The sequence below is a fragment of the Salarias fasciatus genome, chromosome 12, assembly GCF_902148845.1.
Source record: "Salarias fasciatus chromosome 12, fSalaFa1.1, whole genome shotgun sequence".
NCBI classification, from domain to species: Eukaryota; Metazoa; Chordata; class Actinopteri; order Blenniiformes; family Blenniidae; genus Salarias; species Salarias fasciatus.
Genome location: NC_043756.1, coordinates 9,173,423 through 9,196,938, shown reverse-complemented (window position 1 = coordinate 9,196,938; position 23,516 = coordinate 9,173,423). Strand labels below are relative to the sequence as shown.

General features: G+C 41.0%; 1 protein-coding gene across 1 annotated transcript in view; it reads left to right on the top strand.

Moving 5' to 3' along the window:
* The window catches only part of pebp4 (phosphatidylethanolamine binding protein 4), a 51,733-nt gene that overhangs the window by 4,890 nt on the left and 23,327 nt on the right, over positions 1-23,516 (top strand). Inside the window, exon 4 of the mRNA XM_030104490.1 lies at positions 18,296-18,394. Within this exon, the coding sequence (XP_029960350.1) occupies positions 18,296-18,394 (99 nt within the window). The remainder of the gene's footprint in view (positions 1-18,295; positions 18,395-23,516) is intronic.

Here is a 23,516-nt window from a genome sequence, read left to right as displayed (position 1 = left end):
GCACAAAACCATGTGGATTTTTTTTTTTTTTAAATATAGTTTTAGTTCAAAACTTCCATCCTCTCTCAGATTTATTCCTCAATACAAATATCTGTTAAAATTTAGAGACACTTAATAAGCCCCAGGGAGAACATGCAAACTGTTCATATAAAGGCCCACAAAGCTCGAGTTGTTTTTTTTTCCCCCTTAAGACACACTCTGAGCTGAGCTGCTGTCTCACGACGTCTTTCTGGATTTCTCAGACTCTCTGTTACGTTTCAGCCGCTGTGAGACGTCTTTGAAAACTTACCAAGATAAAGACATTTTCCCAGAAGCAAGTAACTGAAAGCGCAACTGGAACATTTGCTTCCTATACTGTGTGTGTGAGTGTGTGTGCGCACGTCCGTGAGAGAGAGAGTGAGACTATTGATCATTACTTATTCAATAAAGGTTTCATAGATGTATGCAGTTTATCCCCCCTCCCCCCAAAATGGTTTCCTAATCCTGAAAGAAGGTATCAGCTCCTGTTTAAAATCTCGAGTCTTGGTTGTTTCCGTCAATATGAATATCGACTGCAAATGCCAAAATGCTTAAAGGAAATGTTGATTCACTGAAAGGAGCAGATATGTGAGTTCATCGTGTTTACGGAGGCTCTTTGGAGAAGCAGCAAACTTTGCTGCAGGACAGAAAACCTTTGAAATGAAATCGTGCCCGACAGAAAAGATCGAAAAGAAGAGCGAAGATAAAAAGAAATTCACTGGTGAAGAACATTAAAATACCTGTATATATTTAGCTGCGTGGCAGGTCGTCCGATTGTATGTTTGGCACCGCTAGGAAACTTTTGAGTGAACATACTGTCTTGAAACGTCCTCGTACCATCGTATGCTGTAAAATACCTGGTTACATTTATTGGAATAGTTTTTTTATTGTCCTGAATATGATTGAGAGGGTCTCTTTAGCATCCTCACACTGCTGTGTGTAATTTCACTGATCTCATTGGTAAATATAAACTATTTCCGTCTTTTTTCTGGTCATCTCGCAGTGATGTAGCTGGTGTAAACAACACATACCACAGCTCTGCTGTTTTCACTGCGTAGTCACTCCAAAATTGGAGACACTTTTAGAGTTGTTGTTTCTTTCTTTTTTTTTTTTTAGTAAGGACCATAGCCACAGGGCACATTCTTAGACATGGAGGATTTCAAAGCCTTGTTTTTGGGGAGACATTTCTTGCATCTAGTGGATGGAATGAGGGTTTAAACCATTACCGCGATTAGAGCTGCCTCACTATGATCTCTTGAGCTTGCTTACTGCTGCTAATAGCTGTTTCCTCTCTATTTCCCTCTATCTTTTTCTTTTTCGCTTTCTCTCTCTCTCTCCGTGAATGATTTTTATGCTTTGCTCAAACATGTGGGGGCGTTGAGAGAGGATTTAAATGCAACGATCCCCCTCCTCTTTTTTTCTTTCTTTTTTTTTTTTTTTTTTTTTTTTTTTTTTGGTGAATCTCAGTGTTCTTTTCTGCAAGCCTCTGATGACGACAGGGCAGCTTTAAGCCTGGCAGTGCCCACGGCAGGCTGCCGTCTCAGCGCTGCCCACTCTCCTCTGTGTTGGCATGCCGGAGAAAGCGAGGGTGGGGTTCCTCTCTAACAGACCCTGTCATTCCTAGGAAAGCCTACATGTCCACCCATGCAGGATTCCTGATAGGTGTTCGTGTCGGGGATGCGAGCGCACGGCGAGCCGGAGGTTTGACTCGTTGTAAGGTGACGGCCTTCGTTCAGCCGCGAGTCAAGGAGCTATCTTTTGAGGTATACTCGCGCCTATATGTGACAGCAAGGGTCAAAAAGTGAAACATGTACTATAATATCCATCTAATTGCATATTCAGTTCCATCAGGTGGGTGGGTTTTTTTCCTTTCTTTCTCTTTTTTTTTTTTTTGGCTCTGGTGGATTAAATCAGCATGTTTGGCCAGGATTCAGAGAGTTTATTTCCTTAGCTAATGTTCCCCTTTGTCATTATAACACCCTGTTAAGCTGACCCGTATCCCGCTCCATTCAGTCATTGCCCATTACTACACAACATATATGATTCACGCGAGCTTCTGAGGAGGAAAGAATTACAACCTCCTGCTATCGGGAGCTCTGGATTGATTATGCATATTCATTGCAGTGAAGAGAGCAATAGATCTCCACCACACTCTCACAGCAGAGGAAGAATAATTTGCACCTTGTGCAGCATGTGTGCAGCATGCGGACAGCTGCAGGTGCAAACAGCCACTCACTTTGCAGGACTGAGAGAAAGATGTGTGCAAATGTCTCCTCTGCATAAGTGAGATTGTTCTTGACACATTTATATCTCATAGACAAAGTGTTTAGATTTTTTTTTTTTTCTGTTTTGTATCACGTCCTTTTTTCTGTTGTCCTCTTCCCTCCACATCTTCCCGTAAAATGACAGTATATGTATTTTAAGCTACCCGTTTGTACCCGGTTGTTGCAGCAGCATGGTATTCCTTCACCTTGCATTTGGTCGAAAAGCGTAGGCAGCAGTACTTTTACTCTGTGGCTGTGAGTAAAATATGATTTCAATTACCATGAAAATGTATTGTGTTATCAATGGGAGGATAAGAACAGATTAAGGAAGCTCCGGGATGCTCTCACAATTGACAATGGTCAGGGTTTTTTTTTTTTAATACAAGCAGCAGTATTGAAGAAAATGATAGATTTGCACCGTTTGACAAAAGCTCTGAGAAAAGGAGGCGGTCCAAGATGTAAAGCCGACTCAACAGACGCTTAGAGATAAGGTGTTTCCTTTAATGTAAGGAACTTTATTTTATAGAAAGGTCACCTTTTTACAGTCATGGAATTAAAAATGCTACCCTTTTTTATTCTTTACTTTTTTTGGAGGGGGTCAGACAATGTACCACAGGTATAAATATCATCAGTTCCATCTACATTTTTCCTGAGAGCAGATATGAAGACTTAGAGGAGCAACGGGTCTTTAATGAAAATACCACCTGAAACCTGTGCCTCCTGATTATTATTCAGTATTCACACAGACAGTCTCTCTCGTCGGTTCATATACATTGACTGCAAGATCTGTTCAAACAGAGATTCATAATCTGCATGGGAAGTGCATCTGCTGCTGTGGATACTTAGACAAACACACAAGATTAAATTTCTATTTATATGAGCCACAGAATCCGAACATTTGCCAGAGAATCACTGCGAGACGTAGAGACGACTCGGTCGCGCTTCGGCTCAGAGGGAAACTTGTACATCTCTTAAATGTGATGTGTCCGAACTGTAAACTTCCAGTGATACTCACACTGCTTTTAGAGTCACTTATCTCACATGTGGAAGGTGTTTATGGAGACTTTATGCAGAACTTTATGGACAGGATTAGTGTGGTGTGCTAAGCTTGAAACTGAGGTAATTGACTTTTTTTTTTTTTTTTTGACAGGTTCTTTTGTTTTAAAAGTAATCACAAAGTTATAAGTGATTGAGTGAAGTTTTACTTAAAGACCCAGATGCTTGGCTTAGTGGCATTTTGCCCAAAATGTTTTGTGTTTCTCATTTGTGGTCCGGCACAGGGTTTAGTTACAGCTGTCCCAATCCTCTGATTCACCTTCTCTAAGAACAGCTCCAGGGCTGCTCATAATGCTTAACTCTCCATAATGCCATCCCCTTCATCTCCCCAGTGGTCTTATTGTCTTAACTGTGGATGGAGAGACAGTGTAAGAAAAAACAGGTTAATACATGTTTGGCAGTGTGAAAGTAAAGTATCTTTTGAAAGACAGGCTCTATTCAAGTTTTCTCTGCTTTTTCATCCAATTCTTACTGTTTCTCCCAACTTGGTTATCCACATCGTCAGAGTGTTTTCACTGCTTTTAAGATCCACACACACACACACAGAGTGTGTGATTGGATTAGGATATTAGCACCCTTTTTACAGTAAAAGGCTGCTCATTGTATCAGAGATCAGGTCCACTGATGCTCAGATTGATCTACCTTTTCTCTTCATTTCCTTGATCCCGTAGTTTGGAAGCCGAGAAAATGTTATGCAAATGATTTGTTAATCCCTTTACGTTATTTGTTCCATTTCTTCCGTTCGTTTTCACACTCGATTTCCAACGCGGCGCGCTGACAGGCGGACACCCTCACATTGCTAATTCTTCAGATAGCAGCAAAGAGAAGTCAGTCATTCATCCCCAAATTTAGAAAACACTTCCTTAAAACAATTAATACGAACTCAATGAATTGCCTGAAGTGTGTGCATAAAGATGTTGAATTCAATATTGAATACTTTTAAGACCTTGAACTTTCACCCGTCTCTCTTTCTATGTCTTTACTTTACTTCCTTCAACAGCAGATTAACAGTTGTTCAGGAAAAAAAAAAAAAAAAAAAACATTGACCTGCGCAATTAAAGCTATGAAATCGGCATAAGCAGGATAAGACGGCTGAATTTAAGCCGAGCGAGCACATGAAACTGTGACCAGTGTTCTCTCCCCAGTTTTGTTGTCCTAAAGGTTGGTGTTAAAAATAATAAGAAAGAGGTGGGATGGTCTTAGATTCAAGAAGCTTAAAAATGCAAAATCTCAAATAAGCCCAATTTTTCCCAGCCAATCGCGTCCCATTCCGGTGGGCTTGTGTTGATCGTCTCAACTGACTCACACGCCGCCCCTCCCCAAATAAAAACACTAGAGATTTACGTGGCTTTTCAAAAAAAATGTATCTAGACATTTATCCAGCTTAATCTTCTTAACATATTAAAGTGATTTGCTTTACCCTGAAGTGGCTGAAGCTGCGAGCTCGACGCCCCTCATGGCACTAAGACCTCAGAGGCATTGTGGACACCCTCTGCTCCTGAATAGAGGAGAGGTGGGAAGGAGTCGTCCCGCTCCGCTCCTCGGCTCTGGAGCTGCGGCCATCCCCACTGTGTGTCCGTTTTACTTCTTCTTCTTCTTCTTCTTTTTTTTTTTTTCTTTTTTGTTCTGCTATTAGTCCAACTGTTGCACTCAGTCAGTGTTCTTAGGCACGCAGCGCTGCCAGCACTGCCCACACTGTGGTGTGGAGGTTTGGAGCTCTCAGCTTTTGAGCTGAACTGAAAGAGCTCTCTCACAGAGTAGGTGTTGGCAGGATGCTTTGTTTCTTTCTGTGAATGTCATGAAGAGGTATGGATAATGAGAAAAAACTGAAGCGCGGCGATGGCGTGATTCATCTGGCCCGTCAAGTTCATGCCCGGCTGCAGATTTTGGGCATTTTCAGATAGTCGATGTGCTTAACCTTTTCTTTCAGCCGCGACACAAAAATCTGAGAATCAGTAGTGACGCTTACAGTGTGTTTTCCTTAAGACACCACTTCGCAGGCCGAGCAGGGAAAAGGTCCTGCTCAAACTCGAGTGCCGCGAACGTCCTTGTTTGGCATGAGGCTCCTCAGATGTGCTGCAGGGCGACGACTTTTGCCAGATCTCATTAACGCAACTGCGAGCTTTTGGCTTGGAAACATTCATTGTTGCTGAAGTGTTGGGGCATTTATTGTCATCATGGGATTTAACTTAATGTCTGTCAAAGTTAAATCAGACGCGATGGGGTCAAAGCAAATGTGGCCCTACAGACGGGATTCATGTTATTTTCACTAAGAGGTCATTATATGAAATGTGAAAGCAGTCCCGAAATTAACTTAGAATAAGATTCAATTCAGTTCAATGGCAGGAGTTTTACTGAAGGAGTGAACATTTTGTCCTCAAATTCAATTTGTTCAATGCAGGAAAAAGTGAGTGGATCAGAGTATTCTCAAAACTACAGCTTCATCAAAAGTGGTTCAATGAAGGAAAAGTTGTGGACGGTTGAATCAATCAGATCAGCTTCTGTAGCTCAAAGTGCTGCAGAAGTTCAAACTGGTTCTTATAGAAGGTGTCAGAACACAGAGGTTTGGTGTGTATGGGTCGTCACCTGTTGTAGCTACACTATTGGCCAAAAGTTCAACAACACACTGATTTTTCCAGTTATCTAGGTCTTTCAAGTTCAATGAATAGTTTGAAAAGGTAGCAAGTTGAGTAGTGAAAGAGGTTTGGAAAAAAAGGTAAGGTTACCAAAACAGAAAGATAAAGTACTTTTCAGAATCTTTCAAAGCGGCTATTTTCAGGGAACAACAAATGAGTTCATGAGTTAAAAACTTACAGCTGTGCCGCAGCAGTGGAGGTTGATCATACCTTGAAAGTTCCTACAGTTGTTCCAACTCTTCTGGATTACTGATGAGTCCTTCTGTCTGCATTGGAGTAGTGCTGGAACACACTGCGGTACTAAACCCTAACGAGCATCGGTTCAACAGTATTGCTGTAATGGTGCTGTCAAAGTGGAAAGAAAGGGGCAATTAATGGAAGAGAGAGAGAGAGAGAGAGAGAGAGGCCATCATAACACAGTCAGGGAGGTAACAGTGAGTACAGTTTCCTTCACCATCAGACATCACAATAAGACAGAGAGACTCGTCTGGGCCATGAAACACCGCCATGGAACTCTGAATCAAAATTTGAAATCTTGGGTTCATCACACAGGATATCTGTCAAGGTGATAGGAAGGCTCCACAACTCTTACATATGGAGGAGGAAGTGTGACGGTCTGGGGCTGTTTTGCTGGATCTACATTATTGACTTGTACAGAGTGAGAGACCGTCTGGATCAAAACCCTCTGGTATGAGCCTACTTGGTCAGGGGTTCTTCCTAGAAAAAGATGTACCCAAGTCATTTTGAAAAAAAGAACAAGATGATAAGCTTGAAAACTTGGCCAGCACAGTCTGCAAGCTTAAACCTGTTTGGGATGATCTGGACAGAAGAGTAAATGAAATGCAAACTTCAAGTGCCACGCATTAATGTGAGTCATGAAACTAAAAAACATAAATAAAAATCAATAATATTTTTAAAAAAATATGTAAAAGAAAATAATTGCAGGACATTTAACCAAGTAGATTTTGCAAAGATCTGATGTAGAAATTTGTCAAACAGACCAAAATTACATTACATTCTCTGTAAAAACCTTTCAAAGTTGTGCTATGCCATTCCAATCACCGCATATTACAAATCTGTTAAATAAAAATATATATAAAATGTGACGTGTTCTGTAACTGTGATGAACTTACAATGGCTAAACAAAAACAACAGCAACAACAAAAGGATAAAGACCAATATGGTTATGAGCCTTATAAAGGATTAACCTCAAGTTTTTGGGCTGTGGTAGGAAACTGGCACCTGAAGGAAACCCAAGAACACGGAAATTCTCCATAGAAAGGCCCTGAGTGAAAGATTTTTTTGTAAATATACCTCCCCAAAAAAACTTGAAATAGTTAAAGTATTAAATGTTTGATAAATTCTCCCATTTCAGAAACTTAAACTCAAGTAAAACATAGTGTCAATATAATTGGTTGATAATTCAATTTGTGTCAGTTATGTCTTAATTCCACTCATCAGTTTCTCCACTAAGGTTCTAGTTTCGTGCACAAATTGTAATCATCGTGAGTCGGCTTTAGCTGCAGTTTTCATCCCACGTGATAGAAAAGCATCAAAACACTGAAGTCTGGTGTATGGAAAAGTAAAGCCAGTAGTCTGTGTTCACACTACAGGTTATATTTAGATGAAAATTGGAGTCATTTCATTTTATTCATTGGCTGCGTAAGTTTGCATAACCTGCAGAAATAGTTTGCAGGAAACGTGGCGTTTGCTGCAAACTGCTGCTATTTTAGGTTTTGTGACACATATTGTAGAACTGTATGCAGTTCACAACCTGGCAGCGGTAAGGTGAGAGCGCGTCACGATCGGCGGTAGTATTAACTTAATGATTTAACTCACGCTGGATTCCTGTTGGAAAAGAAACAAACAGGAAAAAAAAGACAGTTATTAAAGCAGTGTAGCCTTTTTGCTTCTTCTATTTATAACTAGCAGGTACTTGACCTCTTGTGCTTGGACTGAATGTCTGACAGGTGTTAAAATCACACAGCGAGGCTGTCGAACGCAGCGCGGCTCCACATAAACGAGCACTTCAAACAAACCATGAGTGCTAGCTCCTTTTCATATCGCACAGAATAGAAGAAATTGATTGGAACTGGGAGGCTTAGGACTGGATTTTCCTCAACCATAATATTTTTTTTTTCCCTTAAACAAGTGCAGCTTAAATTTAGATTTATTTTTTTATTTTTTTTTTATTTATTTTTTTTTTTCTGGCTTTGTTTTTCATGTCTTTGTCCAAATCCTATCGAGTGGTGCTTCAGGTTTTTCCTTGAGTAAAAAGTTGATATTGTTGTGGGGAAGGAAAAAGGACTTTTTTCATGTGTGCAGGAATGTAGATTTCTTCCCCCCGTGAAATCCTAATTGTGCCTTGGAGGGCTGGTAGGGTATCTCTGCTCAGCTCAGCTCAACAGGATTTGTGTCTGTGTATGTTAGAGTATGTCTCTTAGCTTGAATACGGATATAACCCTTTCATTGCACAAGCTGCTGATTTTTCAAATTTGCCGATAGGCTGATCCTGTGCATCCGTAGCTTTTTGTGGAAAACATTGAAAGTTTTTTTTTTTTTTTTTTTTTGAGAAGAAGCCGCTATATTTATTTTTCTCTCTAAATATTCAATATTCAATATTTGTAATGGAAAACAATGCTCATAACGTGCAGACCTGCTTTTTCACGGATTAGCCTCATTTGAAAATTAAACTCTCGAGACCCGAGTTTGTCGATAGCAGATGGTCAAACGGAGGATATACGACAGGTCAGAACTGTGTCTGTCCTTTGCATCACCTGAATTATTGCTGTGCATTTATCTATGCAAATCCAGGATAAGATCCTATCTGCCTGCAGCAACATATCCCCATGGATTTGGTCTATGTGAGGTAGGCAGGTTATGGCTGACGGTGAAAAACGAATTGCAACAACACATATGAGGAGATTATTGCTGTAGTCATTAATTGTTGCTTTTGAAGGGGATTAGGATTACCAGTCCTATAGAAAACACACTAACACCTGTCCTTCCTCATATCGAACGATGTTACTTCAGTTTTTCCTTATTTCAGTATCAGTTCAAGTTGGCAAAATAAAAAAGGCTGATTTATTCAAATGAATCATCAACGCTGGAAATGATTCAATATGTGCCACATTCAGATGGGTGATATATTATTCCCTTGGGGAGAGGCAAAGATGGAGCTGCGGAGCTGTTTTATTTGTGCTGTCTTTATCAGTGTGTCAGGCAGAGAAGCTGAGCTTGTTCTCTATGAATGGACGAGCCCTTGAACCATAAACCTGTACCTCCTCTGATAACAGTTTTTGCATTGTGATGTAAGTGCCATTCTCTGTGATGTCCTCTCTGACAGCACTAAATATATCAACACGCACAAAATGATCTGTCAGACGAATTATTTTATTTCGAACCAGTTTTCCAAAACTAAGGATTTTCTGTGCTACGTGCGCAGTGTGTTTTTCAGGACATATTGTGGATTTTGTAAGGGATTCAGAGCAAAGCACGGCATTGTAGACGCATTTCACCCAGCTTTGCTTTTCATCTCCTTGATGTTTTGCCTGTAGGTGAACATCTTTTACTGTACTTTGTGTCTTCCTTACCTTCTGCCTCGCGCCGCCCGGCGCCGTTTTTGCGCTGCCGGGACGGCTGACTGCTCTGACGTCTGCTTATCGCCACATCTTCTAAGGTGATGAGAATGCTCCCTGAATTACTCAGAGCCCGTGATGACATGGCCCTGATTGTCAGACGGGTGGGCTGGTGACACTGGAACACAGACGGTGCTTGTCTGTTTGAAATATTCTGTTTCGAGCTTCCAAGCCCTGGGCAGTCCTCTCTCCCAGTCTCCCAACACCCAGCTTCGCCCACTGAAACAAGACTCTTCCATACTGGAAAATCCGGCCCTGTCAACTGGCAGTCTGGACTCGGTTCAGCCCACACGCCAAGCAACCCCCCCCCCCCCACCTCCTCACCGCAGCCACCACTCCCACCCCTTAATAGGCACTAGAGTTTGCCACCCCATGTAGATGCCTTTTGGTCGCCATCCATGGATGGCGTCAATAGCATCTTCCTACACAACAGTGACTGAACGGAGGGCACAAGAAAATGTGGGAATAATTTACACTTTCTCACTGTACTACCATCAGAAACCATAATTAATCATGATAGAAAAAATGTGGAAGCCATCTTGGCTGGTGAAACACGCAGTGCCTGTGAACAGCCCTGACACCTTTAACAGCTCCCATGGCCAAATAGGAATGGGTGTCAGAGTGCTTACAACTCAGCTCCCTCCGTGGCAGCATGTTTCCCGTCGCCCTCAGATCTGTCTGCTCCGCGATGCTTCGGCTCAAAGTGGAGCTGTTGAAACCTGTTTTTTTTATACTTATTTCATTTATTTGAAGTGCACTTATAGACTGTAAATATAAGAAAATAAATGTAGAAAAAAAAAATGTTGATCATGTTGTTAAAATTAACAAGGTAAATATTTTTATTTCAGCTTCCACCATCTTTACTTGTATTAAATTAAAATATTGAAAAATGTGTATCAACTGCAATAATTAGATGCCAGAATAAATCTTAACAACATAGGATCACATTAAAATACGAAGTCGCTCGTCACAGTCTGCCCTTCTTCATGCACAGATCCATTAGATATTTCTCTTTAAAAAACGGTTATTTTCCAAATACCTGTAAGAGCTTTTCTAATTGAAATAGTTTCTCCCTAAATCCAGGTGAAGTAATTACACTGTGCTCACCTTTAACGTTTTCAGGCTGCGCTCGGCGGCGAAATAGCAGATCTGTGACTCTCACTGTGACATGCTTGACAGATTAATTATGGATATGAGTCCAGTGCTGTAATTTGCCCTGTTTGACTGTCTTGTGCTCTCAGCAGCCAAACTGCATGACAAAAATACTTCCTGCTTGCCTCATTTAGCACGGGCTGGATCGGAGGCTCGCATCCCAGCACCTGGCCGCATGTTACCGCAGGAGTACCTGTTAGTGGCAGCCACTGTGTCTGAGCATGTGCATTTTGCAGAAATGCTTTCATGGCAAGTGAGTAGGTGTATGTGTGTAAAGCCACGACTAGAAAGTGTTGAAAGCCTCAGCTAGCAAGATCGCATCCAGGGTGACTAATAAGCTTAACATGAGCACGGCTGTGTTCGCAAGCATGGCGCGGTGAAAGAAGTCCTCAATGTTGAGAGAAATGCAGAAATGGTTCCTTAGGCTGCTGCTAATTCCTTCACCCCCCTCAAGCTCCAATCAGACTGTGAACCATCTCACTGTTAGCTATGGCTTCGTGGCAGTCACAAAGTGTACAGCAGAAGTACAAGGATTTAGAAACAAAGTTGAGAACGGACTGCGTTTTGGCTCTCGCCGAGTTTTTTTTTTTTGTTTGTTTTTTTTTAAGTCATCTGTGATTTAGAGGCTAAAATAAAACATTGTCTTTGATTTACAAATGACATCGACACAGAGCAAATCTATTTATTGTGCAGACTCTGCAGGCCAGAAATGATATTGCATTGTCTTATCTTGCCTTCTGTCATGTGTTAATTTGATTAAAATACTGCATATTTGTAGGTTCAAACAGAAAACGTGATTATGCAATTATGTAAACTTGAGTTTTATATTCTACTCGAATTCCTCTTGAACTGCTGCCTCTTTGTATCTCTCTCTCTCTCACACACACACACACACACACACACACACACACACACACACACACACACACACACACACACACACACACTCCTCTTTGGCTACCTCGCGGTGATGGAGTCGCTGTGTTGTCTTTGGGCCTGGAATGTGCGTTTGTATCCACACGTGACTTTCCTTTGACCATGTGGCTCCTCGAAGTGTGGATTTATAAGCCACTTCACACTCCATTCCTGTGTGGGAGGAGGCTGAGTTAAAAATAGGCAGGTTTGGAGGTAGTGAGCGGCCCGCTCTGTGTGAGGCACTTAAGAACACACCGAGAACTATTGATATTCCTTTTTGCATATCATTTATTTGTGTTGATCGACGAAATGAATGGTAAGCTAGAGACTGCTCTAGTGAAAAACCACGAAAAAAAAAGCCCAAGTTGTTTGAAGTATCGGAATAACTGAAGTTGCTCAAAAGCAGAATGCGCAGATATTAAGTGATTTGATGAAAAGGTGGTTTGCTTTCATACCGCAGTTGGATTTTGTCTGCCAACCCTCTGAACTGGGGCCATGAGCATTAATGAACTACATGCAGCTTTTGGAAGAAGATGAATAAACTAACTTCTTACACTATTTTAACAAATCACTAAGGTGTATCCAGCATAACACCTAATTTTGTGTTTTGTATATACAGACGTGACCTTAAAAGATCTATTATGGATTTCATAAGTAATACTGATATGCATGTTTTTAACATTGGTTTTATCTTTTGTTTGCTCTGGGTTCACTTGTTTTTGCCTTATTGATTTGTTTTCACTGGTGAATCCAGTTCAAATAACAGACGGAGTGAAAATAAATAACTCTGGCAAGGTAGCATAGATGGAATTTGGATTTTTTTTTTTTTTTTCATTTAAAAAGAGAAAAATAGTGTAAAATGTTCTTACAGATCACATTTTAGCACAACTTTCATTATGTGTCTTTTTTATTTTTAGCTCACCCAGGACAGTGGATCAAGTGGTCCAGAAGTCCAGTTTGAAGATAGATGTGTGTCCTTTCCAGAGTTTTGGTACAAATGGATGCTAGGTTTCAACAACAGACACTGTTGGTATTGAAATATTCACAATAAGGATCATTTATCTGTTGTCTGATGTGTATTTCCTTTGTGTCACATCAGTCAAGTTAAATAATGGGAACTTTTGGCCAGCCTTGATGAAATATATGGTTATTTATTCCGGGGTAAACACCAATAACAGTATCCTAGTTTTCTGAGTGACGCTGAGGCCTGTCAGTGCTAAAGCCACTCAACAGAAACTAAAACACTTGTTTTCCTTATTAAACGTTACAACGTACAGATTTAGAGGAGAAAGTAACAGCCGGCTCTGACTTTGCTATTAACATTTCAAAGATTAGTTTCGATGAACGGAGGGTCACGCAGACTTGAGAAAACATGAATTCAAAGCATAAAAAGACTCAGATGACACAACACACTTTACAAACAATATGTTGTGTTGTTTTGGCAACAAACGAGGCTAATCTTCAGTTTTACAGTTGTAGTGCACGCTGAGGAGCAGTGGCCTGTTTGTTTGGGCTGCGTGAGCCGTGAAACAGGCGGGATTTATCAATGAACCTTTTGAGTAATCAGATACATTTTAAAAATGCCTCTAATATTTTATATTGTGCTGGATCTCATCTATTCAGGCAGGGCGTATTAGTCCCATGTAGCTCGGAGATGCGTCAAAGATACAAATAAATTCATGAAAGAAGTCACGAGGAATTAATCAAAACAACCTGAATATTGTAATTTTCACTGAACTACTGTAAAGGAGAATCTTGTTTTGTGTGAAAGCCCCTAAAGCCACTTTCCTGTCTGTGTGATCGATGTTTAGCATGAACTAGATGCGGATATTCAGTATCGAGGTCATCATGTCTTCCATGTCATCCAGCATTCAAGTTTTGAGAATGCCGAGTCTTTTCCATAACCTCTAGTGGTTTCCATAACTAATGTTTAGATGAATCTTTTGTTTTTTTATTCTTTCAGTTTTCACATATTGTTTTTTTTTTCCTAAAACACAATTTGTAGTTCAGCTACCAAATTAATCTTTTTTGCTGTCTATGACAGCAGTTTTATTCTTTAAAGCCAACTCTTTGAAATACGTTTATTTATTCATAAATCTGACTATTTGTAGAATATTTCTGAACATTTTTACTTTTAACGTTTAAATCTGAAAAAAATAAAATAAAAATGTGTTTCTCTAAATATAAAATGAAAGAATATCTCAGAATGTGTAAAAGTGGTGCATTCTTTTTCCTCATCCGACACTCTACTGAAAAAAAAAAAAAAAAAGTGGCCAAAATCTGGACCCTTTGGATGCTCTGGGTTTACTTACTAGCTTAAAAAAAGAAAAGCATGGAGCACACGGTCTGCTATGGCATCAAAGAGGGCCAAACACAATGATGTTTATAATTGTAATGAATATGAAGTCTTGTCTATTTTCATAGTTCTCACAATCTATATCTATTTCAGTGTCCAGCAATGTTCAGCTCATCTCCATTAATTTTATTATCACAGGAAGAAACACAGTTCTCACCAAATATGATCAGTTCTCCGATAAAAGCTTCACTCTGCCGCCTCTGATGAAGACGAGGTTGAAGCTCCTGCCGATGAGCAGGTGGGGGGATGAGCTGCTGTTAATGACAACAAGGACCGCCTCACCTGTTGGGTCGATGACCTCTAGGTGAGCACCACAGCCCCCCTTCCCCCCTCTTCTATCTCCATCTCATCTTTGGGTCTATACGGCCCCACCGATTCTCTAGTCAGGATGCAATTACCGCCGGCCGGCTGACCTCTGACCTCCTGCCCGCCATGGATGAACCTCATCTTGTGACCCTGGCTGCGTTACCACCGTTAACCTCGCCGTCACTCACTCTCCCTGCTGTCCAGTCTCCAACGTGACACTTTGTCCTTTATGTAAAAGTCCTCACAACGCTGCCCCCTGACTTCATTCGTCACCAGGCGGGGGGATTTTATTTAGATTTCTAGTTTGGCTACATGAACAACAAAACTGGGCTAAGATGCCTTAGACTGAACTCTCACCATCGTCTAATGTATTTACTTTTCCAGCTGTATTTTCTACTTCCTGGTTGTTGTTTTTTTTACAGATCGATCTTTCAACCTCGCTCTGAGCTGCAGTCGATGGTTGTTAAGCCACCGCCGTCTCTTAATCACAACACAGATACCTGTTAATTACCAAACGAGTTCAAGTGTTTTTGCTGCTTAAACAGGGATTTGGGATCGATGCGCTGCTCTGCTCCGGGTCGAGCGTCGAGCACAGTTGACCATTTAATGAAACGTTGTGGGTTTCGTGCGTGGCGGCTCAAGGAGATGAAGAACAAGGAGGATAAAGCAATGGATGTATTAATAGACAGCTGCTGCGCGGATGACACAGTTTGGTATTGGGTCAGGGATAAAGCCTGAACTTGTAAACTCACAGAGGGGCTTCTCCTTCCTCCCTCCCTTTCGCTAACTCACTCTCGCCCTTCGAGGTGTCATCAGTTAGCAGAGCTGGGCTCGATTAGCCATCTCTCTGATTCTCATCCCCAGCAGAGTTCACTCAGAGGTAATACAGTAGTTTACATCCTCAGAGACGCTGCTTTTCTCCTGCCTTTGTTCTCTACCATCGTCTGTTTCGCTAATACTGTAATCATTCAACGCCAGAAGTGGGAGTTTCATGTCATCTTTTGACTTTTTACAACAGTTTTCTTTAAAATTGCGGCTCAAGGTATTTTGATATGAAATGATGAGACAATGCATCCTCGAGTAAAACCTTTGTGGGTGTCCTTGAAGAGGGATCCTCACCTTCTCTCTGACCGGCGGCCGCGACGGAGGCGCTCGGTGGACTGCAGAGTCTGATTCCAGCCGCCCGGTGTCGGGTTGCGGTCTCGCCGGGCCGTTTTGCTGTGATCACAGCAGGCAGTGGGAGGTTAATCCCAAGAGAGTGCAGGCTCAATCTTCCCCCGCCTCCAGCCTGCACCCAGGGCCCTCACATCCCCTCCCCGATAATACCCCAAGGAGCTCTGCGGTCTGTGGCCAACACCTACCCAGGTTTTGTTTCTGTCTCGAGCTTGTAAGGTAATAAGACTTTTTTTTTTTAATTTAAAGCCCCGCAGCCATTACATGCCACAGTAACGATGACAGACTGAGTTTTTGACCTTTCACCTTTTACATCTTCTAAATTGGCTGACGATTGACAACTTGACATCCGGCTTTCTCTGACCTAAAACGTGAAAATAAATACTGGAACATACAGCCTTCGTGTATGTACTTAAACATAACATATATATAGAAGCGTTGATGTACAATGAGATGTTTTATTGGTTGCAGTATAAAACTGGCATGTAATTACACTTCAGATTATCACCAGGGCTCAAATGTTAAGTTTCCTCGTTAATACGAGGGAGCTCCAACATATTTTTAGAAAATCTGTGCCTTCCAGTACACCGCTATGTGAATTAGCCCTGTTAAAACGTGTTTTGATATACATTTAGTTTGTTCGAGCCTTGATAAATTATTTCAGATGGCAGAATATGCATCTGTTTTTCCCTGGAGTCTTTCGCACATATCTGTGCGTAATTAATGTGGATTTTGACAGATGGAGGAAAAAAAATGTCCTCATAAGAGAGAAGGGTACATGCCACAATGTGTGAAGTGCAAGCATGGTGGGAGATTCTTTTATTATTTGCTGCCCATGCCAGCTGGACGAGCCAGATTCTTACAGGTAGGAATCGAAAGCACTAAATATGTGCATAAATCATTGAAATTCAGTGCCCACCATAAATAGATCCTTGTTTTTGTTGTGACAGTTTGAAATTAATGTGAAACGTACTTAACGTTGTTCTAAATTTGCCTTCGCAAAATCTAAACCTGTCCCATACAGCCTGTCTCCATCCATGATAAGTTTCGTGAAATATCCAGTGAAGAGCGATTTCCTTCAATGGTAATTGTGACTGGAGGTCATTTTTAATTTAATGCTTAAACTGCTTTTCAGTCTGAGTGTGTTTGAATGTGTGTGTGTGTGTGTGTGTGTGTGTGTGTGTATGCGTGCGTGCTGTTGTCTGAAATTATTTCTGAATGCATCAGGGTCTGACTTAAATATTAGTGTAACTACATTATCACAGTTTCTTTGCCTGGTAGCAAATATGTACAAATGAGGATTACAACTCTTGAGAAGGCAACAGGTCATGGTTGGTAAGCTGCCCGGGGGGGTCACTGATATAGAGTCACTTTTGACAGGCTGTGGAGGAGGCTCTATTGTTGCTGGTGTGTCTGGATGTTACCTGCAGGCACTATCACTGAGAGTACAGTATTATCCTATTATTAGGCTTAGTTGTTTACGCTTATTACTGCTTGTCAGGTAGGCAGAGAATCCTTCTGAAAATGAGCATCTGCAGAAAAATACATGACTACTTCTTTATCTCATTCAAGTACATCGGCTTAGGATAATTTCAGAGGCCTATAAGAATGTCTTGATAGGACACAACAAACAGGAATTGCAGGTTTATGTTTACATGGCAGCGTTTGATTCTCTGAAAATCTTTTGCCGCACCGCCGACAGTGTTATTTGGCAGGCAGTGTGAGGGTGTAAGGAACGCTGCATCTGTTTTTATATGTATTAAAGCTGATATCATTATGGTCTCGCCTTGATTCGAAAGTACATATACAGTAAGAGGACGCTGTGGATCGAAACAGCCTTGATTAAAGTCTCTGTTTGTAGAGGAAGTGAACAAAATAAAAAAAGCCCATCATATGGTCTGGCAGATTTTGGGCACCGGACCAGGGATGACAAATGTGCTCTCGCAATAATTCAATCTGCTCTCATAATTCTCTAACTTTTAGGGACAGACAGAATGAAGATTTTCCGGCAATTAAGCCGCCAAGTCAACGTCCAATAACTGTGATCAAGCGTTAGTTAAGATGCTTTTTCTCTCACTTTATCCATTGACAGATTGAGGGGTATAAAGATACTCGGGAAGTGGCAGAAAGTTACTGTGAATATGTTAACAAGAGGATCTGGTATCGGATCCAAAACGTTGTCATTTTGTTGATGTCACAGTAATGATACAAAGTTTAAGGGATAACAGAGGAAGAGGGAGCTGGCGGGCGGCGAGAATAAGTTTGCGGTTTGCACGGCCGTTGCAGTTATTGTCCTCAGCCATTTCAGGACAGTTTCCTTGATACTTTTAACATTTCAGCTTTGACAGATGAATTAAAGCTGTGTTCTGATCATGTGTCAGGCTAATAAAAGGACAACCCAGCCTTCTGGCTTTGTGAGCACCAGCAGCTATGATGATTAAAAAAAAAAAAAAAAAAAGCACAGATTTTCTGAATAAAATAAAAAAAAAAAAAAATCACACAGCATTTGGTGGAATTATTTAAAGCTGAGAAAGTGAGGTAAAGCCTCTGTTTTGATGTTTTTTAAACTAAGTATTGTTAAGTGCTAGGATGGCTGTCAAGCCTTGGGCGACGCTGTGTACAAACAGCACATGTCTGCATTCAGAAAGCGAGCAGGATGAAGTACTGCCGCTACTGGAACCGCCTGTGGGCCAGTCACAATGTGTGTGTGGTGCCGTGGTAAACACTTTGCCTGTGTTAAATGTAATAACATACAAATAAGTTCTCTCTTCTGCCTTGCAGAAAAAGACATACGTCCTGACGATGGTTGATCCTGACGCTCCGAAACGCTCCAGCTCAACATCTGTCTACTGGAGGCACTGGCTGGTGGTAAATATTCAGGTACAGTAACTCTGCTCTAACCTCTGCTCTCACTTTCAAACTGAAGTGTTTTGGTGGCGGAGACACGGGCAGTATTTCTTATTGGATTACAGAGTCACAGGGTACAAGATTTATGAAGTCGAGTGTTTTTTTTTTTCTTGAAAATTGTGCATTTTCATAATCTCGGGGTCTCACTTGGCATGTCTTGTGTTTACATCTGCACTGGGGCCGATCGTAAGGCTGGAAAAATTATGAATGGTTTTTAAGCCTAACTTGGTTAAAAAAAGGGATGCCAAGTTTGAAAAATGTTAATTTTTCATATCATGTATCTTGTGCAATAAATGCCTGTGACAAAAGTGTGGGAGTAAGTCTTTCTAAATGGCTGTGAAAGTTTGCAAGGCCCTGTCAGCAACAATTTCCCTTTGCTGCAGAGAGCCTGGGACGTGTCAATGCAGGCGTGTGAGACTGAGATTGAGGAGAGCAGCATGCGAGGCGCACACTCTTTCTCCCATAGAGCTCCAGTCCCTCAGCTCCCCCTTCAGTGGAGAGATCTTGGCAGAGTGTCCTCCCTTCATCTGTTCCCCCAGGCAGAGCAGCTCCCCCAATGATCCACACTTCTCCATATTTTACACCCCCGAAATGGGCACGGCTCCGATCCCCTTATTTCTCTTCATATTTCACTCCTTTTTATCCATTCGTTTGTGTGTTTTCACATTCTTGCATTCTAACGCCAAATGCATGTTGAGTTGTTGATTGCCTCAAATATTTTGAGGTTTGCAGACATTTTATAATCCCCTGGGAACCGGGAGATCAACCCAGTAGATTAGGAGTAGTGGTCTGAAAAACAGGCGCACAAAGACGCCTCAATAATGCATCACTGCTCCCGTATCGCTTCATAAGGCGTGGTTATACACTAAGTAAACGCCACATTGATTCAAAGATCTAAATGCCGTGTATTTGGGTTTTATATATATATTTGAGCAAACCAACAATATGCATAGATTCGGGATTTGTGATTCAGCTCATTCGCGCTGCGCTTAAAAGATAATTTATGCAAACACATTCCTGCATGCTGTTAAGGATCTGTTTGTATATTTACCTCGTATCACTCACATTTATCGACGACGTACAAAAAAGTAGTCATTTTGCACCTGATAAAACTGCAGCAGGCAGCTCCCCCTTTTTGCTTCTTATTTTCAAGCCCATGAAGTCTATCCGGCTGCATGACGAGCTGCAAATAAACAAATGTCTTTCTGGTGCTCAGACAGACCGCATTCTCTCTAGCAATTCAATTTCCTGTCACTTGTGTGGGTGTTGACCTGCGCTGTCCACGCCGGGATTGGCCGACGCGATGGGGTGTTTTTCTGATTGTGACTGGTGGTTGGTCAGAGGGGTTAATGAGCCTTTTTGAGTGATGCTAACTGCAGTGGGAGGTGTTTAATTGACCAGGGTGGCTAGGTGGCATCACACAACCTCAGTTTTTGGTTTGTTTTTTTTTTGTAGTTTTTTTTGTTCCAACTGTCAATGAGAATTTACTGGATTTTGTTTCTGTGTGGCCGTTTCGCCAGCAGCTTAGGTCAATTTATGAATGAGCACACACCGTATAGGTAACTCAGGAGGAAAGAAGGGAAGATTTGTGACGGTGAAATTATGAGCTCGTTCTCTGTAATTTTGCCTGGTCTGTGTGAAAAGTGAGGACCGCGATCCGATGTTTGACATTTACATAGCTATATATGGCAGAGTGCTTCATGGTGGGTTATTTTGTAAAGGGAAATTCCTCTGCAGCTGAAGTCAGGGGTCACGCGTTCAAATGTCAGATGGATCAGCGTTTTGATCAGCCGCCATTTTCCTTTCATAGAAATTCATTAGTCCAAGGTTATTCAGTGTTGATCCAGTTTATAGATATTTCAGTAGTTAATACCTATACTTCTATATCAACAGCTAAAGAAGAGAAGGTTTTCGTAATTCAGCCCTGAGTAAAGTGAGGTTAGAACAGGCTGAGCAACAAGGCGCCACAGGTTTAAAGTGTCAATAAACAAGCTGCACTGACACAAACACACTCTGGAGTTCCTGTATATGAGCTACATTATGAAGACAGCTTTTTACTCATGAAAACACGTGTTGAGTGTCTCCACACTGTGGGTCACGGGGCCAAAATCCTCTTGAAAGAGGCATTTGAGATGTGGATTTTTTTTTTTTTTTTTTGAGGACTTCATAGGAAGAAGAGCATCCAGCTTATATGTGACTCTAAAATCAGGAAGGTCTGTTAGTTTCTCTAAAAAAAAGAAACGATTTTGATTATTTAAAGCGGTACATTTTATGTGAGAGACTTCAGGCAAAAGAACTAAATCATTCTAAAACTTTGTTTTTCGTTTACATCTCAAATGTACAGATATAAATACACTTGGATTTAGTTTTTCCCCTGCAATTGATAAACACTTTCAATTTGCTTACCTTGTCTTTTTGAAACTTGTACACGTGAGTTATAGACAGTCACAGAATATAGAGGAACATACAGTAGATCTGCTGAACACTGGGCTGCTTCTAGATTTCTGACATTTGTGAGAATCCAAGAATTCATTCGGCACAAAAAGTGTCAAAGTTCTAGGATGTGTCAGAGCTCTAAAGAGTTTGAAAGAGTTCTGGAGTCCAGCTGATCCTAGACAGTGAAGGAGTTCATGACTGTGTCGGTTTTAGAAGGTGTCGCAATTGTAGAATATAGGTCAGAGTTCCAGAATGTGTCATTTTCTCACCAAGTGTGAGCAGAATGCCTTTAAATATCCCGAACGACGCTCCGGAATTGAAATGTTTAATTGCTCGGGCTTTAAGCGAGTCCCTCATTAAGTGTTAATTCGTGACCTGGAGTGTGGGAGACCGGAACCCGGTTCAGGCATGGACCATAAAAACTAAACAAGTGCACACAGGAAATTGCAGCGACTTGTTGTACTGACCTCTGTAAAATGGAGCGGCCCAAAATACACTTATTACAGTTAATTAGACATTTTAAAGACAGTCTAACCACAAAACACTGCTTACCTGCAACTTCTTAAAACCTGGATTTATTACCGTACTGCTTTCAGTGCTTAGGAATTAACAGGTTTTAGCTTCATGCTTATTCATGTGGAATAAGAAATCAAACAGCTCTTTTACAGTTTGCCTGTGTTTATAGAAACATTCTACAGGAAAATAAGATGTTATAAGAAAAACTGTAGCTTAGTTTTAGCTGGTCCTGCTGTTTGGATCTAATCAGAAATGTCAAACTGGATTTCTTTTCTGGTTCCTAATTAGTTTTGAGGTAGTCACTATTTCTGAGATCTATTTTCTACAAGTGCATCATGATGATCTAATATGACCTGCAGTAAATTATTCGTTCTTAAAATAATACATTAGTTTATTTTCAATTTAAGTTGAAAAGTAAGTATTAAAGGTGCATTTCTAATGTTGAGATTGTAAATTACAGGAACGTTGAACTGAAAAGTTCCGTTTTTTTAATATATTTTTGCAACTCTTTCATAATCTATGAGGAACTAAAACTGAAAGATTAAAAACTTTGCAAAATTGAAGGCAAATCTGATATAAATAATTACATTGGACTTGCGTCTAATAAAGTGGATTTTCAGTGTTTATGTTGAAACAAATGTCTTCAAACTGAATACACGGTCACTGCATGTTTGCTACTTCGTCTTTTGTTTGCTGTTTTGTTGTCTTGTTCCATCTGGGCTGTGTTTCTTGCTTCTGCTTGACACAGTAAATACCCAAACTGACTCTATCCTTGTACTTACATGACCGTCTGCACACGCATGGCTGTGCCGAGTAACCAACAAATGCAGGTCATATTGTGTTGCGTGTGTCAGATGTCAAACCTTTCTATTTATTCCCTTTTGTGTATCACTTATCACATTGTTACTTTTGACTGCCAAGAACAGTTTATTCCAATTAAGTGTAAACTGTGTGGCTGTGTGTCTTGTCTTCTCTCACCAGCTGTCCAGTTTCTTTTGGAGCTCACATTATTAGATGCTGTATATGCATTTTTCATTGCAACTGCCCATTTTCATTGACCCCGTGAGCTACAGAGACAGTAATTTAAAATCTTCCGCAGAACACACCGTGTTTTTACATCAATTATGGACAATTACCAAAATAACCATCAACAGATTGCTGTCTCGCTCCCGAAGTGGTTTTCCAGATTGTGGGCCTCTCCCTCTCTCTCTCCGCTCTCCCGGAGTCTAAATCGATACAGATGTTCCGCTACGTTCTCGCAGCAATAATTACTATAACAAGCAGATCATTAGTGTCTGAATGGAGTTAGCTTATATCAAAACAGCGCTGGGTGTTGGTTTTGCTTCCTAATACTTATTTTCTCATTACGGTTTTTGCTGCTGGACGAGTCAACATGATGCAATACAAAGCAGTGCTACGGTAAACACTGTTTTCCTACTCCGATAAAAGCCAAGGTGTTGCTCTAAAATTCGATTTAAAGGTTTCTGTGGATTTGTTGTCTGAATTATGTGACTTTTGCCATATTAATGTACTCCAGAACTGAAAGACAATTAATGCATTTTACAATCATGAAATACTGCTTATAATACATCTTTACACATCCATCTAAAGCAAAGGCACGCAGGTCGTCATTCTCTAGTACTTCCTAATTTGAAAATGAGACACATAGCTTCTGATTCTGAGACATAATTTAAACAAAATCAGAAAAACGACATGGCCCATCATAGCATTTTCAGACAAAAGTCAGTAAGATATGTGGATTGGAAGCCATGGCGGGTTTAACTTCCTCTTCCCGACTAATTGAAGGCCAGTTGGACAGTTGAGCGCTCTCGTTGTCGTGGGATATGCGTGCTTTAACATCCATCTCTGCTGTAGCGGCTCCCGAAGGGGGACCGAGCCTGTGTTCTGCTGCTGCTCAGGCAAATACAAACAGTGAATTATTGTGACTGTATCAGACCAGCTGGCTTTGTGTTTGTGAATTCTGTGGCCTGCAGAGATCATCTGCTCCACACCTCAAGATGTCCTTTAACTGCGAGCTAGGAGACGTGAAACGCCTTGCAGCCTTTCATTCAGTGTTTAGTTCTGAGAAGCATGTTGTTACATTGTGTCTTTTTGTTATATTATAAAACCGTGGTATTGGTAC